General features: G+C 45.3%; 2 protein-coding genes across 3 annotated transcripts in view; one reads left to right on the top strand and one right to left on the bottom strand.

Annotated features, from left to right (window-relative positions):
* The window catches only part of NDE1 (nudE neurodevelopment protein 1), a 30,236-nt gene extending 13,450 nt beyond the window's left edge, over nt 1-16,786 (top strand). The window contains exons 5-9 of the mRNA XM_081257431.1: nt 10,218-10,354; nt 11,667-11,846; nt 13,130-13,221; nt 14,486-14,637; nt 15,516-16,786. Coding sequence (XP_081113557.1) covers nt 10,218-10,354; nt 11,667-11,846; nt 13,130-13,221; nt 14,486-14,637; nt 15,516-15,609 — 655 coding nt within the window. The 3' untranslated portion in view covers nt 15,610-16,786. The remainder of the gene's footprint in view (nt 1-10,217; nt 10,355-11,666; nt 11,847-13,129; nt 13,222-14,485; nt 14,638-15,515) is intronic.
* Nucleotides 16,787-17,645: 859 nt separating this feature from the next.
* Nucleotides 17,646-21,840, bottom strand: part of MYH11 (myosin heavy chain 11) — a 126,527-nt gene continuing 122,332 nt past the window's right edge. For both annotated transcript variants that reach the window (XM_081257429.1, XM_081257430.1), the window contains one exon: nt 17,646-18,348. In XM_081257429.1, the coding sequence (XP_081113555.1) occupies nt 18,216-18,348 (133 nt within the window). In that variant the 3' untranslated portion in view covers nt 17,646-18,215. The remainder of the gene's footprint in view (nt 18,349-21,840) is intronic.

The raw sequence follows: 21,840 nt of genomic DNA, 5'->3' as shown, positions 1-21,840 counted from the left end.
TTAGCAGAATACTAACAATAATAAGTTATTGAATAACTACTCTGAGCCAGGCACTTTTTTTTTTCTTAAGATTTAGATATAAATTACATACAGCGATACGCACAGATCTTAAGAAGTATACAGTTTCATCAGTGTGGATAAATGTGCACATGCCCCACACTCCTGTTGAGACACGGGCCCTTGGCACTGCACCCACAGCTCCTTGCATTCTTTTTTGTGGTTGCTTTAGGGACCCCAATACACACGCTCAACTTTTCAGTCTACTTCATTAATAATGAACCAAATGCAACGGCCTTGCAACCTTAGAGTTTCACTTACCATCCTTGAACTTTATGCGATAGCCGTAATGCGAGAAGGTAAGAGAGTAAAGAGATAGCCTTTTATATTTACCCACAGATTTACAGTTTCTGGTTCATTCCTTCTTGAAGTTTCCCTCTGGTTATCATTTCCCTTCAGCTTGAAGAACTTCCCTTAGGGTTTCTTGTGGTGCAGGTCTGCTGGTGGTGAATTCTTCTCGCTTTAGTTTATCTGAAAATGTCTTTCTTTTGCCTTCATTCTTAAAGGATATTTCCGTTGGATGTGGAATTCCAGGTTGACAGGTGTTTTTTGTTTTGTTTTGTTTTGTTTTGTTTTGTTTTTTCAGCATGTTAACGATGTTCTGCTGTCTTCTGGTCTCCTTGCTGGAGGTCAGAAGTTAGTGGTCATTTGAATAGTCACTCCCCTGTATAAAAAATATGGTGTTTTTCTCTGGCTGCTCTCAGAATTTCTCTTTATTTTTGGTTTTTAGCAGTTTGTGATGTGCCTAGATTTTGTATGTATTTATCCTGTTAGGGGTTTGCTGGGCACTTTGGTCTGTAAATTTGTCTTTTGCCAAATTTAACTTTGGTCATTATTTCCTCAAAGATTTTTGCTGCCCTCTTCTTTCTCTCCTGCCCTCTAGGACACCAGCTACACACATGTTGTGTCCCATGTCCTTTTGATATTGTCACACAGGTCTCTGAGGCTCTGTTCATATCTTTTCCTAATTTTCTTTGTCTTGGTTCCTCAAATTAGATCATTTCTATTGATCTGGTTTCAAGTTCACTGACTCCTTCCGTCCTCCAATCTGCTGTTAAAGCCAGTTCCAATAATGTTTTATTTTAGATACTTAAGATCTAGATTTCCTAGTCCTCTACTGAGATTTCTTTGTTTGCATCCTTGAGATAGTTATAACAACTTTCTTTAAGATCCTTTTCTGCTAATTCTAACATCTGGGTTATCTCAGATGTTAGATGTTCCAGTGATTGCTTTTTCTACTGAGTTTGGGTCACATTTTCTTGCTTTTCACATGTCTAGTAATTTTGGATTATATTCTGGACATTATGAATGATGTGTTGCAGAAACTATGGATTCTGTTATGTTTCTAATTTGTTTGTTTGTTAAGTAGGCTGAACTCACACTCCAAACTCTGTCTCCCTTTGATGGGTAGTAGGTGAAATCTGTTTGACGCTTCTTTTTTTTTTTTTTTTTTTGCGGTACACGGGCCTCTCACTGCTGTGGCCTCTCCTGTTGCGGAGCACAGGCTCCGGACGTGCAGGCCCAGCGGCTATGGCTCACGGGCCCAGCCGCTCCACGGCACATGGGATCCCCCCAGACCGGGGCACGAACCCGCGCCCACTGCATTGGCAGGCAGACTCCTAACCACTGCGCCACCAGGGAAGCCCTGTTTGACGCTTTTAACTAGGCTGCTTCAAGTCTGCCATGCACATGCATGGTTCAGGGGTCAGCCAGAGGTGTGGGAAGAGTTTATATGCAGAATTTGGGATTCCGCCAAGGTGGTGGATTTTTTTTTTTTTTTCTTTTTGGCGGTATGCGGGCCTCTCACTGTTGTGGCCTCTCCCGTTGCGGAGCACAGGCTCCGGATGCGCAGGCCCAGCGGCCATGGCTCACGGGCCCAGCCGCTCCGCGGCATATGGGATCCTCCCAGACCGGGGCACGAACCGGTATCCCCTGCATCGGCAGGCGGACTCTCAACCACTGCGCCACCAGGGAGGCCCAAGGTGGTGGATTTTTATCACTGGAGCTATAGACACAAAGCTTATAAGATGCAGAATTCAGCCACTGCTTTTCCTTCTTCCAAGTGTTGTCTCTCTTCCAAGTGTTGTCTCCCTTCCGGTTTTTGCCAGTGCCTTCAGATCATTGTTTTTCTCGTTTCACCCAGAGTTTGTAGTTGTAATCTATAGGATGTTTGGTCTGATACAAGCTACCTTATTATTACCAGAATTGGGACCTCCTTTTTTTAAAAAATCAGTTTTGTAAGAGTTCTTTGTGTATTTTTGCTGCTCATCTTTTGTCCTGCATTGAAAAATATTTTTTACAAATAATCTTTTTTTTTTTTTTTTTTTGAGGTATGCGGGCCTCTCACTGTTGTGGCCTCTCCTGTTGCGGAGCACAGGCTCCAGATGCGCAGGCTCAGAGGCCATGGCTCACGGGCCCAGCCGCTCCACGGCATGTGGGATCTTCCCGGACCGGGACACGAACCCGCGTCCCCTGCATCGGCAGGCAGACTCTCAACCACTGCGCCACCAGGGAAGCCCTACAAATAATCTTTTGTCTATTGACTTTGTGGTATCATTTTTCATACAAATATTTTTCATTTTGGGGTCATCAATTATGTCTTTTATAGCTTCTAGGTTTCCGGACTTCACTAGGGACATCTCCTTGATCGTTTGATTATGCGTGTATTCTCTTAATTTTTTTTGCAAGATTTTTTTATTAATTGTTTTAACTTATGCTTTTAATCTACCTGTAATTTATTTTTGTACCTAGTATATGTGTCCCATTTTATTTTCATTAGGTAGATAGCCACTTGTGCCAGTACTATGTGTTAAACACTCCATCTTTTTTCCACTGAATTGAACACATCTCTGTCATATGTTAACCTGCCACACAGTTGTTCCTTGGTATCCATGGGGGATTGGTTCCAGGACCCTTGAGGATACCAAAATTTGTGGATGCTCAAATCCCTTATATGAAATGCTATAGCATTTGCATATAACCTATGTGCATCTTCCCATATACTTTAAATTATGTCAAATTATAATACCTAATACAATCTAAAATCTGTATAAATAGTTGCCAGTGAGTGGCAAATTCAAGTTTTGCTTTTTGGAACTTTCTGGATTTTTTTTTTCCTGAATAATTTTGATTTGTAGTTGGTTGAGACCAAGGATGTGCAAGCTACAGATGTGGAGGACTGACTGTATATTCTGGAATCTAATTCATGATTCTTCCTTTTTTGTCTAACGTGCAATTTATGAATTACTACCAACACCATAATGACTTGGTTCCTGTGGCTTTGTAGTATTTTCTGATTTTTGGCAAGCCACTGGCTTACGATCATTTCTACCCATATATCATTGATGAAAGCAAGTCACACAGCCAAGCCCTGTCAAGGGGTGGGAAAGTACATTCCACCCACAATGAGGCCAAAGCAAGGGTGTGGCTACAGGGAGGATGAAGAATTGGGACCAATAATGCAGTCTATCACAAAGAGATAGTACATTCACGTGATTCAAAAATAATATACAACGGGGTAGAGTTTTAAAATTCAAATTCAAAGAGAAATTTGTATTATTCCCCCCCGTTTTTTCCCCCACAAAAGAGCATTCTGTATACAGAATATGTGTATTATTGTACATCTTGCTTTGTCACATAATAGATTTTGGAGGTCATTCTGTAGTAAGACACAGAGGATTCTTTGTTGTTGTTTTTTTCCAAGTGCATAATATTTTATTGTATGGTTGGTATCGTATGATACATAATTATTTATCCATCCCCCCCACGGCTGGATATTTGCTGCATTTCCTTTCTTTTGCAGTGATAAGTGTTGCTGTAGTGAATGATATGCATTGCTTGCATAGATGTGTATCTGTAGAATAGATTCCCAGAAGTGGAATTCTTGGGTCAAAGGACATATGCATATGTGTTTTGATAGGTTTTGCCCAATTATTCTCTACATTTGTACCAATTTCCATTCCCAGCACCTATGTGAGTAAGTCTCCATTTTCCAAATAGCTTCACTAAACAGTGTTTTTCAAACTTTGGATTTCTGCCAATCTAATAGGTGACAAATAGGTACATTTCTGAATTATGAGTGATCTTGAGTTCCTTTTCATATATTTAATAACTGTTTTATTTCTTTTTCTGTGAACTCTTTATCATCTTGCCTGTTTTCAAATTGGATTGCTGGTTTTTTCTCATCAGTTTCTAGATGTTTATATATTTGTTTATGATACGAATTGAAAATGTTAGGAGTTTGTCATTTGTCTTCCATCTTTGTCTATTGCATATGTTACTATTGAAAGTTATTTGGATTTCTGTGTAGGCAAACTTATCTGCAGTCCCAGGTTTATAAAGCAATTAGCCTATGTTTTCTTCTTGTGTTTTTATGTTTCCTTTCTTTCTTTCTCTCTCCTGAAGATGCATTGGATTCACATTTTAGCCAGATGCTGAATAGTTGAATATTAAAATCAGAAGTGGTAGAGACCCAAAATCATCATTATAGAACAAATAAAGTTCTGGAATACTGAAGTTTTTTTTTTTTTTTTTTTTTTTTTTTTCTTTTTGCGGTATGCGGGCCTCTCACTGCTGTGGCCCCTCCCGCTGCGGAGCACAGGCTCTGGATGCGCAGGCCCAGCGGCCATGGCTCACGGGCCCAGCCGCTCCGCGGCATGTGGGATCCTCCCAGACCGGGGCACGAACCCGTATCCCCTTCATCGGCAGGCGGACTCCCAACCACCGCGCCACCAGGGAGGCCCTGGAATACTGAAGTTTTATTTAAAAAAAAACTTGAAAACATTACAGTTTACAATTTCATTATAAAATTTTAATAGTTATATGTGGAAAATTTGACAGTCTACTGCAAGAACAGTAATTTCTCAGCATCATCAGCTATTTGCTTATTTTGGTCTCTCCAACTGTACATCTGTAAAACCAAATGACTCACTTTTAACTGAGGAAGGAGATGACCTTGTGAAAGGATAACCTTGAAAGACTCCAGGCCTAACTGAATTAACTATAAAGTAAATATATTCCTTAAAGGGTATTTTGTTTAATATGTGAATGCCAAGATGCCAAAAAGTTCAACGAAGATTAAAATTGATTTAATCTAATTTTTAAAAAAAGTATCTACGTGGGCTTCCCTGGTGGCGCAGTGGTTGAGGGTCTGCCTGCCGATGCAGGGGACGCGGGTTCGTGCCCTGGTCCGGGAAGATCCCACATGCTGTGGAGTGGCTAGGCCTGTGAGCCATGGCCGCTGAGCCTGCATGTCCGGAGCCTGTGCTCTGCAACGGGAGAGGCCACAACAGTGAGAGGCCCGTGTACCGCAAAAAAAAAAAAAAAAAAAGTGTCTGTGTTATTACATAGACACTTTTTGTTGTTGTTGTTGGCTCTGCCACGTGGCTTGTGTGATCCTAGTCCCTCAACCAGGGATCGAATCCAGGCCCCTGCAGTGGAAGCACAGAGTCCTAAACAGTGGACTGCCAGGGAATTCCCTACATAGACTATTTTTAATTTTTTGTGGTCAAAAATTTGACATCAAATTTACCACCTTAACCATTTTTAAGTGTGCAGTTCAGTAGTATTATATGTATTCACATTATTGGCCAACAGCTCTTCAGAACTTTTTCATCTTGCAACATTGAAACTCTATACCCACTAAACATTAATTCCGCTCCCTGTTCCCTTCAGCCCTTGATAATCACTTTTCTACTTTCTGTTTCTATGATTTTGACATTAGAAACTCCATATGAATGGAATCATATAGGATGTGTCCTTTTGTGACTGGCTTCTTTCTCTTAGCATAATGTCCTTGAGAATCGTCCGTGTTGTAGCATGTGACAGGATTTCCCTTTTTTAAGGCTGCATAATATTTCGTTGCATGTATGTACTGCATTTTCTTTATCCATTTATCTGTCAGTGGACACTTGGGTTGCTTCCACCTGTTGGCTCTTGTGAATAATGCTGCAGTGAACAAGGGTGTACGGATACCTCTTTGAGATCCTGCTTTCAGTTCTTTTGGATATGTACCCAGAAGTGGGACTGGTGGATCATACAGTAATTCTACTTTTAATTTTTTACAGAATCTCCATACAGTTTTCATAATGACACACCATTTTACATTCCTACCACATCCTCACCAACACTTGTTATTTTCTGTTCTTGGGATGGAGGCCATTCTGATGGGTGTGAAGTGATACATAGACTTTTAAGTATTTATTGGCTCAAAAAGGATATGTTCTTAGTTATCTAACAGATGTATCTCTTAATATTCATATTTACTGAAAATCTCTTTTCCTGCTTAACTATTTTCAGGTTCTCATAACTGTCCATGAGATTAACAGCTTTCACAGTTTTTATGTATTGCAGCATTTTACTCTTATGATAATAATTAAGCAAATACATCAGTTGACAGAATTTCACCATATAAAGGACATAAAGCTTTTTCCACTCAGGGGACAACTAGGATGCTTACCTTTATTTGAAAGCAAATAGTCACATAGTAACAATAAGTCTCTGTGCTGTGCTCTGCTGATATTACAGACTCGGCCTGATTGTGTACAGTGGCGGGGGGGTCGTTGATCCACACAGGTTCAGGAATGCCAGAAATGTCGCTGAAGTTGGTTCTCTGGCATTCCAGAAGCCAGTAGTAGATTTTGACCAAATACTGAGTTTAGATTTTTGATCTAGTTGGAATTCATCTTCGGGTGTAGCATGAGGTGTGGATCCAACGTTAATTTTTTCCAGGTGGCTACCGGGTAGTCCCCAGACCTAGAACTGAACCAACCATCTTTTCATCAATGATTCGTGATGCCACCTTTATCATAAATTAAATTCTCATATGTATTTGGATCTATTTCTGGACCTTTGGCTCTCCTTGGTCTGTCTGGTCGTATAACTGTTTCACTCTGCAGCACACTTTTCATTACTGAGGCTTTAAAGAGCATGTTCTTTGTATTTAGAGGAGCTAGTGCCCTGTTCTCTTCTTTTTCAGAGTTCTCCTGGCCAATTTTTTCTTCCAGTTTTATTGAGGTATAATTGACATATAGTACTGTATACGTTTAAGTGAACAGCACAATGATTTGACTTATATGCATCATAAAATGATTATCACAACAAGTTTAGTGAACATCCATCACCTCATATAGATACAATATTTAAAAATAGAAAAAGCTGTTTGCCTCGTGATGAGAACTCTTAGGATTTACTCTCTTAACAACTTCTATACATAACATAGAGCAGTGTTCATTATAATTATCATGTTGTGCATTGCATCCCTAGTACTTGTTTATCTTTTAGCTAGAAGTTTGTATCTTTTGACCATCTTAATCCAGTTCCCCTTCCTCCTCTCCCCTGCGTCTGTAACCACAAATCTGCTCTCTTTTTTTATGAGTTTGCTTTGAAGCATAATTGACCTACTGTGTTAGTTCCTTTTATACAATATAGTAATTCAGTATTTCTATACATTTCAAACTGATGGCCACAATATGTCTAAGATGTCACCATATAAAGATGTTACATAGTTATTGACTGTATTCCCCACACTGTATTTTTCATACCTGTGACTCGTTTATTTTGCTACTGGAAGTTTGTACCTCTTGGTCTTCCTCACCTATTTCTCTCCTCTCCCTAACCTCCTCCCCTCTGGCAACTACCTGTTTATTCTCTGTATCTGTAACTCTGTTTTGTTGTATTTGTTCATTTATTTTTATTTTTATTTTTTTTTTAATGCTGGTTTGGCCAATTTTTTTTTTTTAAGATTTATTTGTTTGGTTGGTTGCGCCAGGTCTTAGTTGCGGCAGGCGGACTCCTTGGTTATGGCATCTGAACTCTTAGTTGCGGCATGCATGTGGGATCTCGTTCCCTGACCAGGGATCGAACCTGGGTCCCCTGCATTGGAAGCACGGAGTCTTACCCACTGTGCCACCGGGGAAGTCCCCATTTGTTTTATTTTTTAGAGTCCACATATAAGTGAAATATATGGTATTTGTCTTTCTCTGTCTGACTTATTTCACTTAGTATAATACCCTCTAGGTCCACCCATGTTGTTGCAGATGGTGAGATCTCATTCTTTTTTGTAGCTAACATTCCTCTCCTGGCCATTCTTGTTTCATTATTACATCATATTTCAAATCAGTCCCTGGTGCCTGTGTCCCCCAGTAAAAACCTGTTCATGTTTTTATTAGATGGTGTTAAACTTATTAGGTAACTTATGTAGAATTGATTTCTTTATGATTTAGGGTCTTCCTCCTCATAAATATCATATGTCTGCATTTTGACAAGCCTCTGTGCCCTACAATAAAGTCTTACATGTTTGCTGTTACATGAATTCCTAGCTCTTTCATCTTCTTTTGTTGTTGTTTGACATGCCAGCCTTAGGGTCCCTTTAACTGGTTACAGTCTTGTACTCTTAAAACAACAAAGGATGATATTTATTTATTTATTTATTTATTTTTGGCTGCATTGGGTCTTTGTTGCTGCGTGCAAGCTTTCTCTATTTGCAGTGAGCGGGGGCTACTCTTGCTGCGGTGCACGGGCTTCTCATTGCGGTGGCTTCTCTTGCATGGACTCTAGGCATGCAGGCCTCAGTAGCTGCAGCACACGGGCTCAGTAGTTGTGGCTTGCGGGCTCTAGAATGCAGGCTCAGTAGTTGCAGCACATGGGCTCAGTAGTTGTGGCTTGTGGGCTCTAGAGTGCAGGCTCAGTAGTTGTGGTGCATGGGCTTAGTTGCTCCAGCAGCATGTGGGATCTTCCCAGACCAGGGCTCGAACCCATGTCCCCTGCATTGGCAGGCGGATTCTTAACCACTGCGCCACCAGGGAAGTCCCAAGGGATGATATTTAAATCAGGCACTTTTGGTAACTTTATCTTCTTTACCTCTAAAGACCCTTTGAGGTAGGAACTAATACGACTCAATCTGGACATAGTAGAAAGTGGTGAATAAATGAATGATTGATCCTCACTTTGCCGTTGGAGGCCCAGAGGCCCAGAGAGGTTAAGTTGCCCAGTGACACTTAGCTAGTCTTACACGTTAGAGCAAGGTGTTAGGTTAACTCATGGGTTCCACTCCAAACAAATGCTTCTGATCACCATGAGATACAGTTACAGGGATGTTAAAGGTCTTCTGGAGACAAACATGGGATCAGTGAGAAAAGTTGCTGACATTTATTGAGCACTTACGTGTGAAACATCTGTTGTGTGTTTTCTGTGTTGCTGCACTTCCCAGCCCCCCACCCCATGTGGAGGTTCTGTTATTACCCCTGCTTTGCATGTGAGGAAACTGAGGCCCAGAGAAGGTAGCTTGTCCAGACAGTTAAACAGATTTCCTTATTGCAGCACTTGTCAGTACCCTTTTATTTATTTATTTATTTTTTGCTGCATTGAGTCTTCATTGCTGTGCGCGGGCTTTTTCTAGTTGCGGCAAGTGGGGGCTACTCTTCGTTGTGGTGCACGGGCTTCTCATTGCAGCGGCTTCTCTTGTTGCAGAGCACGGGCTCTAGGCGCACGGGCTTAGTTGCTCCGTAGCATGTGGGATCTTCCCAGACCAGGGCTGGAACCTGTGTCCCCTGCATTGGCAGGCAGATTCTTATCCACTGTGCCACCAGGGAACCCTGCCAGTGCCTTTAACACGGCATTCTAGTGGCTATCGACACTGTCCAAAAGAAGCAGTGGTTAGGGCAGCTGGGCTGGAGCTAGGCGTTGTGAACTTTTTTAACTTTTTAAGGTAACTGAGGGATGAAGATGGCCTCCCTTAGCTGTTTAAATGCGTGTTATTACATTGCATGTGCATTTTAGTGGGATGTTCTGAATGCTGAATGCTGACTGCATTGTGAGTCTCCGAGACAAGATGGAACATGCCACATTGTGGCATCTGACCGGCGCCTGTCTATGGTCCTAATTAGGTCCTGGCTCGTTGCTACGTGCTTTATGGACATGATCTCATTTAACCCCCCGCCCTGGACAGCCGTGTGCACCTCGTGAGCTGAGAGGTTCCCACTGTGCAGGTGAAGAGCTGGGTCCAGGAACGTTGAGGGGCCTGCTCAGCTCTGTGGGATTAGGACATGCCAGAGCTGGGACTTGCACCATGTGTGCATGACTCTTCTTGCTCCCCGGGTCTGTAGGTGCCAGACGGATACACCGTCTGCTGTCTTGGGCAGCTTTGCTTGTCTCTCACCCAGGGCCACGATCATGTCTCTTGAGGACTTTGAACAGCGCTTGAATCAAGCCATTGAAAGAAATGCCTTCCTGGAGAGCGAACTGGACGAGAAGGAGAATCTCCTAGAATCTGTTCAGCGACTGAAGGATGAAGCCAGAGGTCAGGAGGCCTTGGCTTTGCTCTGTGTGTTTCACCACCGTTGTGCCCTCTCCTGGCCGGAGGGTATCCTGTCCCACAGCATCACCCAGCATTACCTGTGTTCTGAGGGCAGGGACCACACCGGGCAGGCTGAGCCTTGGTCCCCACCCTGTGCTAAGAATTGTCAGATGTCCAACCCTGTAGAGACCCTTTGTGGGTATTGAAGCCCAGCACCCGCTTTATGCTCAGCAGGAGCACAGGAGTTTTGTGGGGAGAAAATGCCTGTTGATAGAATTGCTAGCCAGCCCATTACTTTTGTGACTTGATGGCTGCTGATACACGTGGCTTGGAACTCCAGAATCTCATCAGCTTTTGCTCTTTGGAGGTAGCACTTCCAAAGGTAGAGCTTTCTGACTCTAAGACATTAGCAAGTCATCCAAGTTGGGTCCATAAGAGATTTTGTTAAAGTCCCAATTAATTGTTTATGACATTCATTTGGTTTCTAATGTGTAGCCAGTAGAAGGGGGTTTAGAAAGAAAAACTCTTTTAAGTTTAAAAGATAGTTGTTCCTAAATGCCCATCAGTAATGAAGTGCTTAAGTAAATTGCATAGATTTATTTTGTGGAATGTTAAACAGTTGTTCAAACAAATACGGTATAGATATAAATGTAGTCATAGAAAGCTTGTTAGGGGACTTCCCTGCGGTCCAGTGGTTAAGACTCCGTGCTTCCACTGCAGGGGGTACGGGTTCGATCCCTGGTTGGAGAACCAATATCCCGCATGCTGCTTGGCCAAAAAAATTAAATAAATAAAAAAGCCTGTTAGGACATACCATTGAAGGGGGGAAAACACATAGATAGTAGATGTATGTTTCTATTTACGCTTAATAAAAGTTATTCATCTTATATGCTTAATAGATACACATATAAACTCTGTGTGAAATGCAGAGAAAAAGGATTGAGAAGATCTCCCTCATGTTACAGTGATTAGGAGTAAGGAGGGGCATTTGAGGACGGGCTGGGAAAGCACATTTTCACTTAGTATTCTGTGTATACCTTGATACATTTGAATTCTCTTAAAACAGTAAAAGCAGTAGTGTATCACTGCCATGATTTGAAAATAGTTTTAAACCTTTTTGTTTTTACTGAAAAGAAAAACCCTGTAGTTTTGCAAGCCTTCTGGGCAAGGTCCTGTGGGGTTTGCTTCATTCAGAGTTTCCACCTGGAGTTTTTCACTCTGGTGGTGGTTCTTGCTGACCCGTGTCTCCTGTTGACCCTCCCCTTGCCCCATCACTCAAAGCAGGGACTTAATCTGAATCCTTTTCCTGGCCCAGATTTGCGGCAAGAATTGGCTGTGCAGCAAAAGCAGGAGAAACCCAGGACCCCCATGCCCAGCTCTGTGGAAGCTGAAAGGACAGACACAGCTGTACAGGCCACTGGTTCCGTGCCATCCACCCCCATAGCTCATCGAGGACCCAGCTCTAGCTTAAACACACCTGGGATGTTCAGACGTGGTAAGGAGGATGGGAATCAGGAGGGTTCTCTTGGCTTCACAAAGCTTTCCTGGGTGAGAACTGGGGCAGGTCCTGGGTGAGAGAGAAGCAGGACCAGGCTGTACAGCAGGCAGCAAACTGGGGTGCTCACAGGGGCAGACCATTGTGGTGGGCGGGAGGAGCCTCTTGGATGTAAGACAGTAGGGAGTAGTGGAGTCTGTGGCAAACTAGAGAATGGAAGCCTCATCCAGAGGGGCAGCTGCCACTCTGCTTCTACCGCAAGAGGTGTGGGCCCAGCAGACACTCCACTCTTCACCAGAAGCCAGAAATCCTCTTGTCTAATATGAAATCTCCCAAATTAAAAATTTCAGTAACCAAATAAAAAATTTAAAAAGCATTCTGTGGGTCCAGCAATACATCATCTAGAACTGGACCCAGCATAACCTGTGCTATGCAGTAAAAACCAAGAAATCTGAGTTCTTCCCCAGCCACCCTGCTGACTGATTAACTGTGAGGCTCTGAGGGCCACTTAATAGTAAATAATAAAAATAGACAATTATTGAGCACTTAGGATATGCCAGTCCCTCTGCTTACTGTGCTTTGTATTTACATATGACCTCACTGGATTCACACCACGGCCCAAGACGCAAGTAATGCAAGTGCTGTCCCCATGTGATGAATGAGGAGACTGAGGCCCTGAGTTAAGGAGCTGGCCTGACATCATGCAGCTGGCAAATGGCAGGCCGGCTCCCGGGGTTACACCACCACATGCTCCCTGTCCCTCAGCTTGTGCCCAGGATGAAGAGAGTGAGGTTTCCACAATCCCAGTCTAGACCACACTTGAATAAGCACATGACTCAGCTGGGCCTCAGATTTAGCAGGTCTGGACAGGGCCTGAGGTCCTGTTTCTAACAAGCACCCAGGTGATGCTGGTTTTGCTGCTGCGTGAGCCCTGCTTTGAAGAGAGAGGAGGCTCTGAGGAGCAGAACCCTTACCAGTGGGGCTTGTTCAGATGCTGTTAATGTTAATTAACTGTATGGAATTCCTAGAAGTTTAAGAGGGCCTGTTTTGATTTTGTTTAAAAAGAATAGCAGGTAAAGATAAATATTAAGTATAGTCATTATAAGGCTGCAAGAAGTTGGTCATCAGATGCTCTTGTTATGTTAGGCAACAAACCACTGACCGAAACGGCAGCGTTGGGATCAGACGGGCTTGCTCGCCCACCCCCGGGTTTCACGTTCAGAGACGTTAGTGCACATACTTTTGAGTGTGTGTTGGTGTCATGTGTGCACCCTTTCACGCAGGTCTGGACGACTCCACTGGGGGGACCCCCCTCACACCGGCGGCCCGGATATCTGCCCTCAACATTGTGGGAGACCTGCTGCGGAAAGTGGGGGTAAGACAGCGCTTTCCCTGGGTCCGTGTGGTGTCTTCTGTCTTCAGGGGACTTGAGGGGTGACCTTACCTATTGCTTCCCCTCTGGCGGAGCCTTCATGAGGTGCAGGTGTCGCCCTGGCTCTCGTGTCCCTTACAGTCTCTGCGCTTCTATGAGTGTTGTTTCTGACAAACACCCGGGCTCTGACCCTGAGTCACCCTTTGATCCCCGGATATATCTTTCTTTGCCTGTACCATTTTCCCTGGCAATTTGGGAGATTCGGATGATATCTATGATATTTTTTCTTAATTTGAAAAAACTGAGAAACATTTGAAAATTGCCTTCCCTTTTCTTAATTTCTCAGGGAGTTAAAGGGAAAATCTTGAAAGGCTAGGGCAGAGAACGTGACCTTATAGGTTTTATGTTAATTCCAGGGAAGGAGTCTTTTGTGCTTAAGAAATCACATAGGGCTTCCCTGGTGGCGCAGTGGTTGGGAGTCCGCCTGCCGATGCAGGGGATGCGGGTTCGTGCCCCGGTCTGGGAGGATCCCACATGCCGCGGAGCGGCTGGGCCCGTGAGCCATGGCCGCTGGGCCTGTGCGTCCGGAGCCTGTGCTCCGCAATGGGAGAGGCCACAACAGTGAGAGGCCCACGTAAAAAAATAAATAAATAAAAGAAATCATATAGATATTCTCTGTAGTTTTTCTTAGTTTTAAAAATGATGCCTGGAAAGCCACAGAGTTTAAGTCCTGCCAGTCTGTCATTGACCAGAATGTATGCATTCAGAGTTAATGGAAGCTTGCAACTCGTTTTCTATGTTTTTCCTTTCGGCTTTTGTTTTTTTGGATTGCTGTTATATAAGCAGGTTTTTATGTTTAGTTAGAGTATACAGAAGCTCAGGGTGATCTCAGTACCCATTTGGTTTCCAGAGGGTCTGTTTACAGCGAGGCAAGTCCTTCCTCAAACCTCCTGCCACTTGGTGCATGTTTTACAAGGTAGCGGAGAGAGTGAATGATTCCAAAAGTTGATTTCATATTTCTTGTAGGCAGACTTAAATCATAGGTTGGGTTGGGGACTCTTCTGGAAGCTCCTAAATATCTTAGACTACCAGTTCTACGAGTTGGACGTACATTGAATTTGGGGATGGGGTGGGGCACGCTTTGGGATTCTAACACACAACCCAGTTTGACAACCACTGTCTTAAGCTATTATTATGTGTATGGGCTCTGGTGAGAGGCAAGACTTCTTGTCTTCAGCTTGAGACAGGAAGGCATATTTCTCTCCAGGCTCTGGAGTCCAAACTTGCTTCCTGCCGGAACTTCGTGTATGATCAGTCCCCAAACCGACCCAGTGGCCCAGCCTCAGGGTGGGGGAGCAAGAACAGAGACGGCGGCGACAGACGGCCAGGCAGCACCAGCGTGCCTCTCGGTGACAAAGGGTCAGTACCTTCTGCTTTTCCTCCTCAGTGTCGGGAGCCTCTGACCCCTGACCCATAGCCATTTTTCAAAGTCGCAGGATTATGTCAATGAGGTATTATCCTCTCCCCCATCCCTTAAGACAGAGTTAGGTGGTGTCTGCTGGTTTAGGCAAACGGCCAAGGAGAGGGTCATTTTTATTACTTGATTCTGCAGCCCCAGCTCCTGGTCATGCTGTGAGAATGTTCTTTGTATAAATCACTCCCTTGTTCAGGACTCAAGCTTCAAACACTGCTCTGCTTCCCCCAAAAGAGGATTTTTTTTTTTTAACCTTTAGAGCCTTCAGGAAACTAAATCAGCCAGACTAGATTCCTGAAGCCAGTCACCTGATTGGAAAACACAAATCTGACCTCTAGCAGCTTCATTTATTTTCTTGCCTGAAGAAAATCAGTGCAGCTTCCAGATTCTAGAATTCTGTAAGATGTGCCACCATCTCACTGGACCCCAGGCCACGTAAATTTGGGGGCGGTCAGTGGCAGACAGAGGACAAGAAATGAAGAGTCATTCTCCCCAGCGTGCACATAACTTCCGGACCTTTAGATGTGGGTGTTTTTTTGGAGCTTTTTTGGAGCGTCTTCTGCGACTGGGCTTTTTGCGTGGCCTTGGGCATGTGAGCCCTAGATAGCCAGTGTCCTTTTCGTCATTTCACAGGAGAGAAAATGGAGACCCAGTGAGACACTGCTCCCGACCTTGATATTCACTCTTGATATTCATGTTGATATTCACTCAAGAGTGAATATCATTCACTCTTGATATTCACTCTTATAACTTTGTGGGCCCCAGTGCTAGCCAGTCTATAACAGCTGTAATGTCCGCCTAATTTGGTTTGCTCTGTCTGAAGGTTGGGAAAACGCCTGGAATTTGGGAAGCCGCCTTCAAATATTTCCTCACCATCGCTGCCATCAGCCCAGGGTGTAGTCAAGATGTTGCTTTAGGAAATCCACGGAAGCCAAGGCCCTGGTGTCTGTGCAGGAGTCATTTTACCCTCCTTCCCTGTTTAAACTAGGTTTTTGTTTTTCTTAAGTTAGTTTGAGAAATACGAGCAAGTAGTCGTACTAGCCAGTGACGGTGGGGGGCGGGGATCGCCTGTGGCCCCGGGTGGTCGTCCCCAGGAAATGCCATCTCATAACCCCCGGCCTCCTTGTCGGGGTGTTGCCAATGGACAGGGACAAAGCGGACCCTCTGGAAATGGCAACGTGGGTGCTGAGGCTGCCCCATCATTTTCAGCAGACCTGAGTCCTGGTTGGTCTTGAGAGGTGTTTTTCATGACCGGGGACACCTACAAAGTGGGGTCTGAGCCCATCTCAGGCTCACTCCGGCCCCCACTTTGCTGGAGCTTCTTCCAGAATAAAATCTCCAGTGCTCTTTGGCACAGCAGGGATCAGTGCACTGAAATCACATCTAGGGGTGAAGAACAGAACAGGCATGTACCTTTTATTTAAACTGTGGTGTGGTGTACCTCTGAGACTTTTTAATCTGCCTCTCGCTGAGGCTTTTAGAGGCATGCTTGAGTTTCAGAGTATGTTTTGTGGGACCAGGTCAGTAGAAACTCTGTGTCCTCTTCAGGCCAATCCTGGCTGTAAGTTGTCCTGAGCCCCTCTGTCCTGGCCTGGGGGTGACCTCTGCTTCAGGACCCTTAGGGTCCCTGGGGTGTGATGGCCTTGGTAATGCAGCCCCTAAGAACAGGACTTCATTCAAAGCCTTGATGAAATAATTGGGGTGACCTTCGGATAAGATTAAACCACCGGACTGTCGGTGGGAGGTTCCTTATTAAAGAAGAAACGAACCCAGGATTTCCACACAGATGGCGTGCAGCTCATCCCTGCTGGTTGTGAACGGCAGTCTCACACTTTGGACGCAAGTAAAAAGAACACATGAATTCCAGCGCGTGCGTGCAGCTTAACGGCCTTCTGTTACTAAGTTATTTTTCCAAAAGAACAGCAAAAATATCCTTGAGTTGAAAACAGAACTTTTCAAATGCTACTGAAATTCAGCAGAGAATTAAACTTGAGTGCCCACTTTGTTGCCCTGGCAACATTCTAACCTATATCAGTAAAAGATGTACTTTTATTTTTTTAAAAGAACAATAAAATCAAGAGAAACTGATTTTCAGCTAGTTTGTGGTGGTCAGTAAATGCTGCTGCCTTTGTGCTTCTGTGTTTGCTATCTGGTGATGAAAAACTTTTGTTTTTTTAACCAAGTGACTATGAAAAAACTACTTTTTTAAAGATTTCCTTTTGAGTCAGCTTCTTAGAATTGTATTGGGACACGTGTGTGTCCTGTTCAGGGTGTATTAGCATTTGGTCATTCAGTGCGTCCTTGGTTTCTGTAATTCCCCTCTTTTCAGTCTGTTTGATCCCATGGAGTTGGTGTATGGAATCATGTGTTTAGTGGAAACTTCACTAGGGATCTCTGTCTAGGACACGCAGGCCAAGGAAGGGACGGGCCCAGGCCTGGTTTTTATGGCCCTCACGCCAAGAACGGTTTTTACATTTTTAAAGGGTGGTTTAATTTTTTTTTTTAAAAGACAAAAATGTGACAGAGACCATGATGGAGGCTAAAATACTCAACTTCCTGGGCCTTTATAGAAAAAATTTGCCGAGCCCTGCCGGGCAAAGTCTTGTGTTTTAACTCAAACATTCAAGGAACTCATATTCTTCACATTAAATACGTGCTGTTTTGATTGATAAATATGTTCTTCCCGGGCATGGTCCTACTCCCTGGGCCTCGAGCCACCCACCTCCTGTGTGGAGGAGCCCCTCACTCACACTCACTCTGCGTGTCTGCTCTTCTCTTGGCCAGTTGTGGGGTCTCAGACGATTCATCTCACCTCCCTGGGCCTCAGTTTCCCCATTTAGTGAAATAATAACCCTGACTTCATAGGGTTGTCTTGAGGATTAAATGAGGCCACCCCCCACCCCACCCCATCCTTTTTCTCTAGAAAACAACAGAAAAGTCAACTCCGTTCTAGTGATTTATAACCTTTTATTAGTGAGGGTGCCCTTAAGTACAGCTGGGGTGCATATAAAACAGTGTGACATTCCTGCTCTTAGCTGTTTGAGCGGCGTCTCCTTTTTAATTCATGTGATTACAGAAGGCACTTGGTCTCGGTGAACTGTGTGCATCTGATGTGCGGGAACCGGAGGGAAGAGGAATTTTCAAACCAGGGCCCACCGGGACGATGGAAGAGTCCACAGGGCAGGAAGGGCTGGGGGTGGGGACAGTGGCACCCATTGTGGTGACTTTCTCCCCAATTCATGTAAACTAAGTTGCCAGTGATTAGTTACCGTGGATATATTTTTCTAAAAATTCAAAATCTCTGCACAGTTCTTGGCAGAGGGAGTGGGTGTGTCTGTGTCTCCTGTTGGGTTTTTCTCCTTTGGTACATCGTTCCAAACTTAAGTTGATGCCCTGAATGCAGGGTAGTGGTCTTTATATTCATCGTGAGGGGTGTCTGTGATGTTTGGAGTTTGAAAATGGATTTAGACGGTGCTAAGAGGAGTCCACTGGGTTTGGTTCTGCCCTGTTTTGAGCAAGTTGTTCATTCACTGGCTTTGGTTCCGTTGAAGTCTGCATCGCGAGCGTCCATATCCTCTTCAGAACCGTCCGCGTTTTCAATAACTCGACGTCCTCCAGACCTTCTCGAGGAAACAAAAGAGGTCTCGTTCCCTCGCCTGTGGATGTTAAGAAAACACACGTTTCTTTAATACAGAAATCTCCCTCGAGCTTGGAAGAGATTTTCAGACGGGGCGAAAAACAAACAAACTCAAAACAAATGAGACGCAAATATTCAGGTTGAAGTGAACAAATCCTGACCCGTATGGGTGCATTTAATCAACTGGAATGGGGGCAAAGTAGGTTTTTCAAAGCAGGACCATCTGCTTTAAAAAATGTCTGGCTTGGTCGTTTGCTGACCCACAGGATTGTGGTCAGTTGTGGATTTCTGTTTAGAAAAGAAGGAAAAAAGGCAAGTGGGGGTGATGGCCTCATGGGATTATTCCTACACTGTGGAGCAGGGATGAGGGGGACCTGTTGTGTCTGCATCTCCTCGCTTTCAGAAGGAAAAGGGGGGAGGGGTTTAGGTTTTGAATTGGAGGAAGGTGAGAATGACCACCAACCCTTGAGAGGGAAGGAGGTCCCTGCATGGATGCCAAGGGTGCTGTCTGGTTAAAGGCACCATATTGCTCTGCTTTTATGGAGCAGAATTCTTGTTCTGAGTTCTCCCAGGGCAGGGATCTCGCCTGTTTTGGGCGCACCATGGCAGGCACTGTGCAAGGCATAGAATGGGTGCTCAATGAATATTTGTCAGAAATAACATTAGACATGTTAATCCAGGGTGTTTTTTAGCCCTAGCTGGTGGGACACCCCTTTCTCTCTGTCCTTTCCACTCCCATCTCCTCTCCTCCGTGCTGCCGGATGCCCTTTTCCCACAGGGCCTGCCCTGGTCACCTGAAGTGAGGCTTTGTGTAGGAGGGCGGGGCAGGCAGGAGGAGGAAAAATCAGACCCGCCTGCACTTAACCTCCAGTTTGGAAGGAAAGTTCGCCTTCTTTTCAGCGACCACAACAAATAATGTTGTGTGTTGGGCTCCAGCCATCTGACCCTGTTTGACAGGTCTTCACTCATTTTAGGATGTCTAAGAAGAAAGCAAGTTTTTTGCAACAAAAACGACCTGCTTCGCCACACAAAGGCTGGACAGAAAAGCCACGAGGGTGAGCCCATCCCAGTGAACCCAGCCCGTCAGTTCTTTAGTCAAAGGGGGCAACTCAGGTAAGACAGGAGGCATAAGCAAGGCCCAAGGATTTCCTGATCGCTGACATGGGGCTTCCCAACACGAACCTTCTGGGGTCCAAGGGTGGGAGGAACCCGGGCTGGTAAAACCCACTGGGGTGGATCGTACTTCCCAAGGGGCAGCGATCAGGAATAAATACTTAGTAGCTACTGCCGACTAAAGACCTGGGTCAGCCTCACTCCCATCAGAGGGAAGCTTCTAGGCCTCCAGCTCCTTTTATTTATTTATTTCTTTTTGGCCGCACCTCAAATGCAGAACTTCCCCAACCAGGGATTGAACTTGTGCCCCTGCAGTGGAAGCACAGAGTCCTAACCACTGGACCGCCAGGGAAGTCCTCCAGCTCCTTTGGAACTAACTTTCTATCACTCAGTCTCTAGAGGTTCTTTGAAAGTCTCTTCCTTCTTTAGCACTGTGTTCTCCAAGAACTCGGGACAGAGTAGGGTCCCGGCGTGCAGGGCTCAGCAGCCATCCACACAGCTCTCCTCCGTGTCTAACCCTCCAGGTTCAAAACTGGATGGGATGGCCTGGAGCTGGAAACAGTGGCTCAGGCTCCCTTTGTCTCTCCGAAGAGTCTGCATTTGCTAACTAGAGGAGTTTAACTAATCAATGCGCTCCCTTGATCTAAGTAAATCAATCGTGCCTGTGTCCCTGTAAGCCCCCTGCATGGGCACCAGTCCTGAAGCTGGTCTGTTCTGGTTCAGGGGCCTTTCCTGAAGGAATTGGCTTCAAATCCTAGGCAAAGGTTGACACTGGCTGTATCTCACAGGAAGTAAAGGACCCCTCTAAAATTTTCTTAAAGGGTCTGATCCTGGAGAACTTGGATTCTATTCACGGACTCAGAAACGTATCTAAGGTACTCTTGGCATTCCAGGATCGGTACAAGAGCATGAGCACCTGCTGCTTTGCAAGGACTCAGTTTCCATCAACGGGTGGGTCCTACACCCCAGCCAACCCTAGACTCCAGCTTATCCTGTGATCAGGATGTGCTGGCAGAAAAACTGCTCAAAAGCCGTGTCTTAGAGGCATGATGCTCCTGCCTAAAACTCCTGCCAAGACCTCATCCAGCTTTAAGTATTTGGGTAGCAACAGCAAGGCGGGATTCTCCGAGAGAAGACAGACACAAGGCAGGGCTGGCTGGGCCTCTCGAGGATGAGGCGAAGGCCAGGCCCCAGGTGCCTCACTCCACGTGTGAGGACGTTGTCAGGATCCCAGAGAAGTCGAGGCCTCTCAACCCTGTCTTTTGAAGGCCCCATGCGCTCCCTGAGTCTTGGGTGTCCATCCCCGGTCCGTGAACGTGTGCCCGTGAGACCTCCAGTAAAGGCTCTGCCTGGACCGCGCCTGGCCCTGTGGTGGCCGGTGTGGCCCTCGTGCACTGAAGATGCAGTTAGCAGCTGGCCCTCGCTCAAGCCCCACACAACCCCAGTGAGTCATCGGGGTGAGAGCTCGTTTCCCTTGCACGCGTGTGTGGAAACCCCACCTTGGGGGGCCGTGGCCACTGTGACCCTGTGCTTTGCTAATTCTGACTTGTGAACCAGACCAGCTGGATGGAAGCCATTCTCCAGGATGGTACCCAGACAGTGGAGCTGGCACATCTGCTCAGCGTGGTGTCTGAGCCAGACGAGGGAGTATGGCACAGCCATGGCCTCATCATTACAAGGGGCCTGTCACACAGGTAAGAGCCATCCAAGCCACACGCAGCCTCTAAACTCTCAGCACGCGGCGACAGGCCACATGGGTGCCACGTCACACGCCAAAGCAGGAGGGAGGAAGGAAGGAAGGAAAATGGGTAAAGAGATGAGGTCTTCTTGTGTCGATGTTGGTTTTGATGAAAGACAGTTTTGAACTAAGATATCTAGGCCTTCAGAGTTTGTAGGATTCCCAGGAATTTGCAAGGGCCACAAAAGGGGGGCGGGGGGCAGGGGGGCAGGTTGGCGGAAAGGAAGTGGAAACCAAGAGCCACAGACACGAGCCGCGAAGCTGCAGGCATGATACCTGGTGAGTCATTGCGGAGTTTCCTGGGGGAGGGGGCCTCTGAAACAGAGAGAGAGAGTCCCCGGTGGTTACCATCCTCCCATTCAAGTGCAATTGTAATCATCAATGCATTTGCTTCAATTAAATAATTAAAGGCACCTTTAAGTCACCCTTACGGTGGAGCACCTGAAGCCACGAGCTCTCAGAGAGCCTGGCACACAAAAGGACGAGCCTTTTTTTCCCCAATTAAAAAGCAAATTTCTGTCCTTCAGAGCTTCTCTGAAGAACTCAGGTGGCTTCCTCCCATTCTGCATGTCTGTTCAGGAACGTAAAGGAATCTGAGTAAGCTAGTCCAAAATATCCTTGTGGGAACAGAACCTGAACAGACCTGGGCAAGGAGCCTGC

This window comes from Mesoplodon bidens, assembly GCF_964165515.1.
Source record: "Mesoplodon bidens genome assembly, chromosome: 15".
Taxonomy (NCBI): Eukaryota; Metazoa; Chordata; class Mammalia; order Artiodactyla; family Ziphiidae; genus Mesoplodon; species Mesoplodon bidens.
The sequence above is the reverse complement of the archived record's forward strand: the minus strand, read 5'-3'. Positions and strand labels throughout refer to the sequence as shown.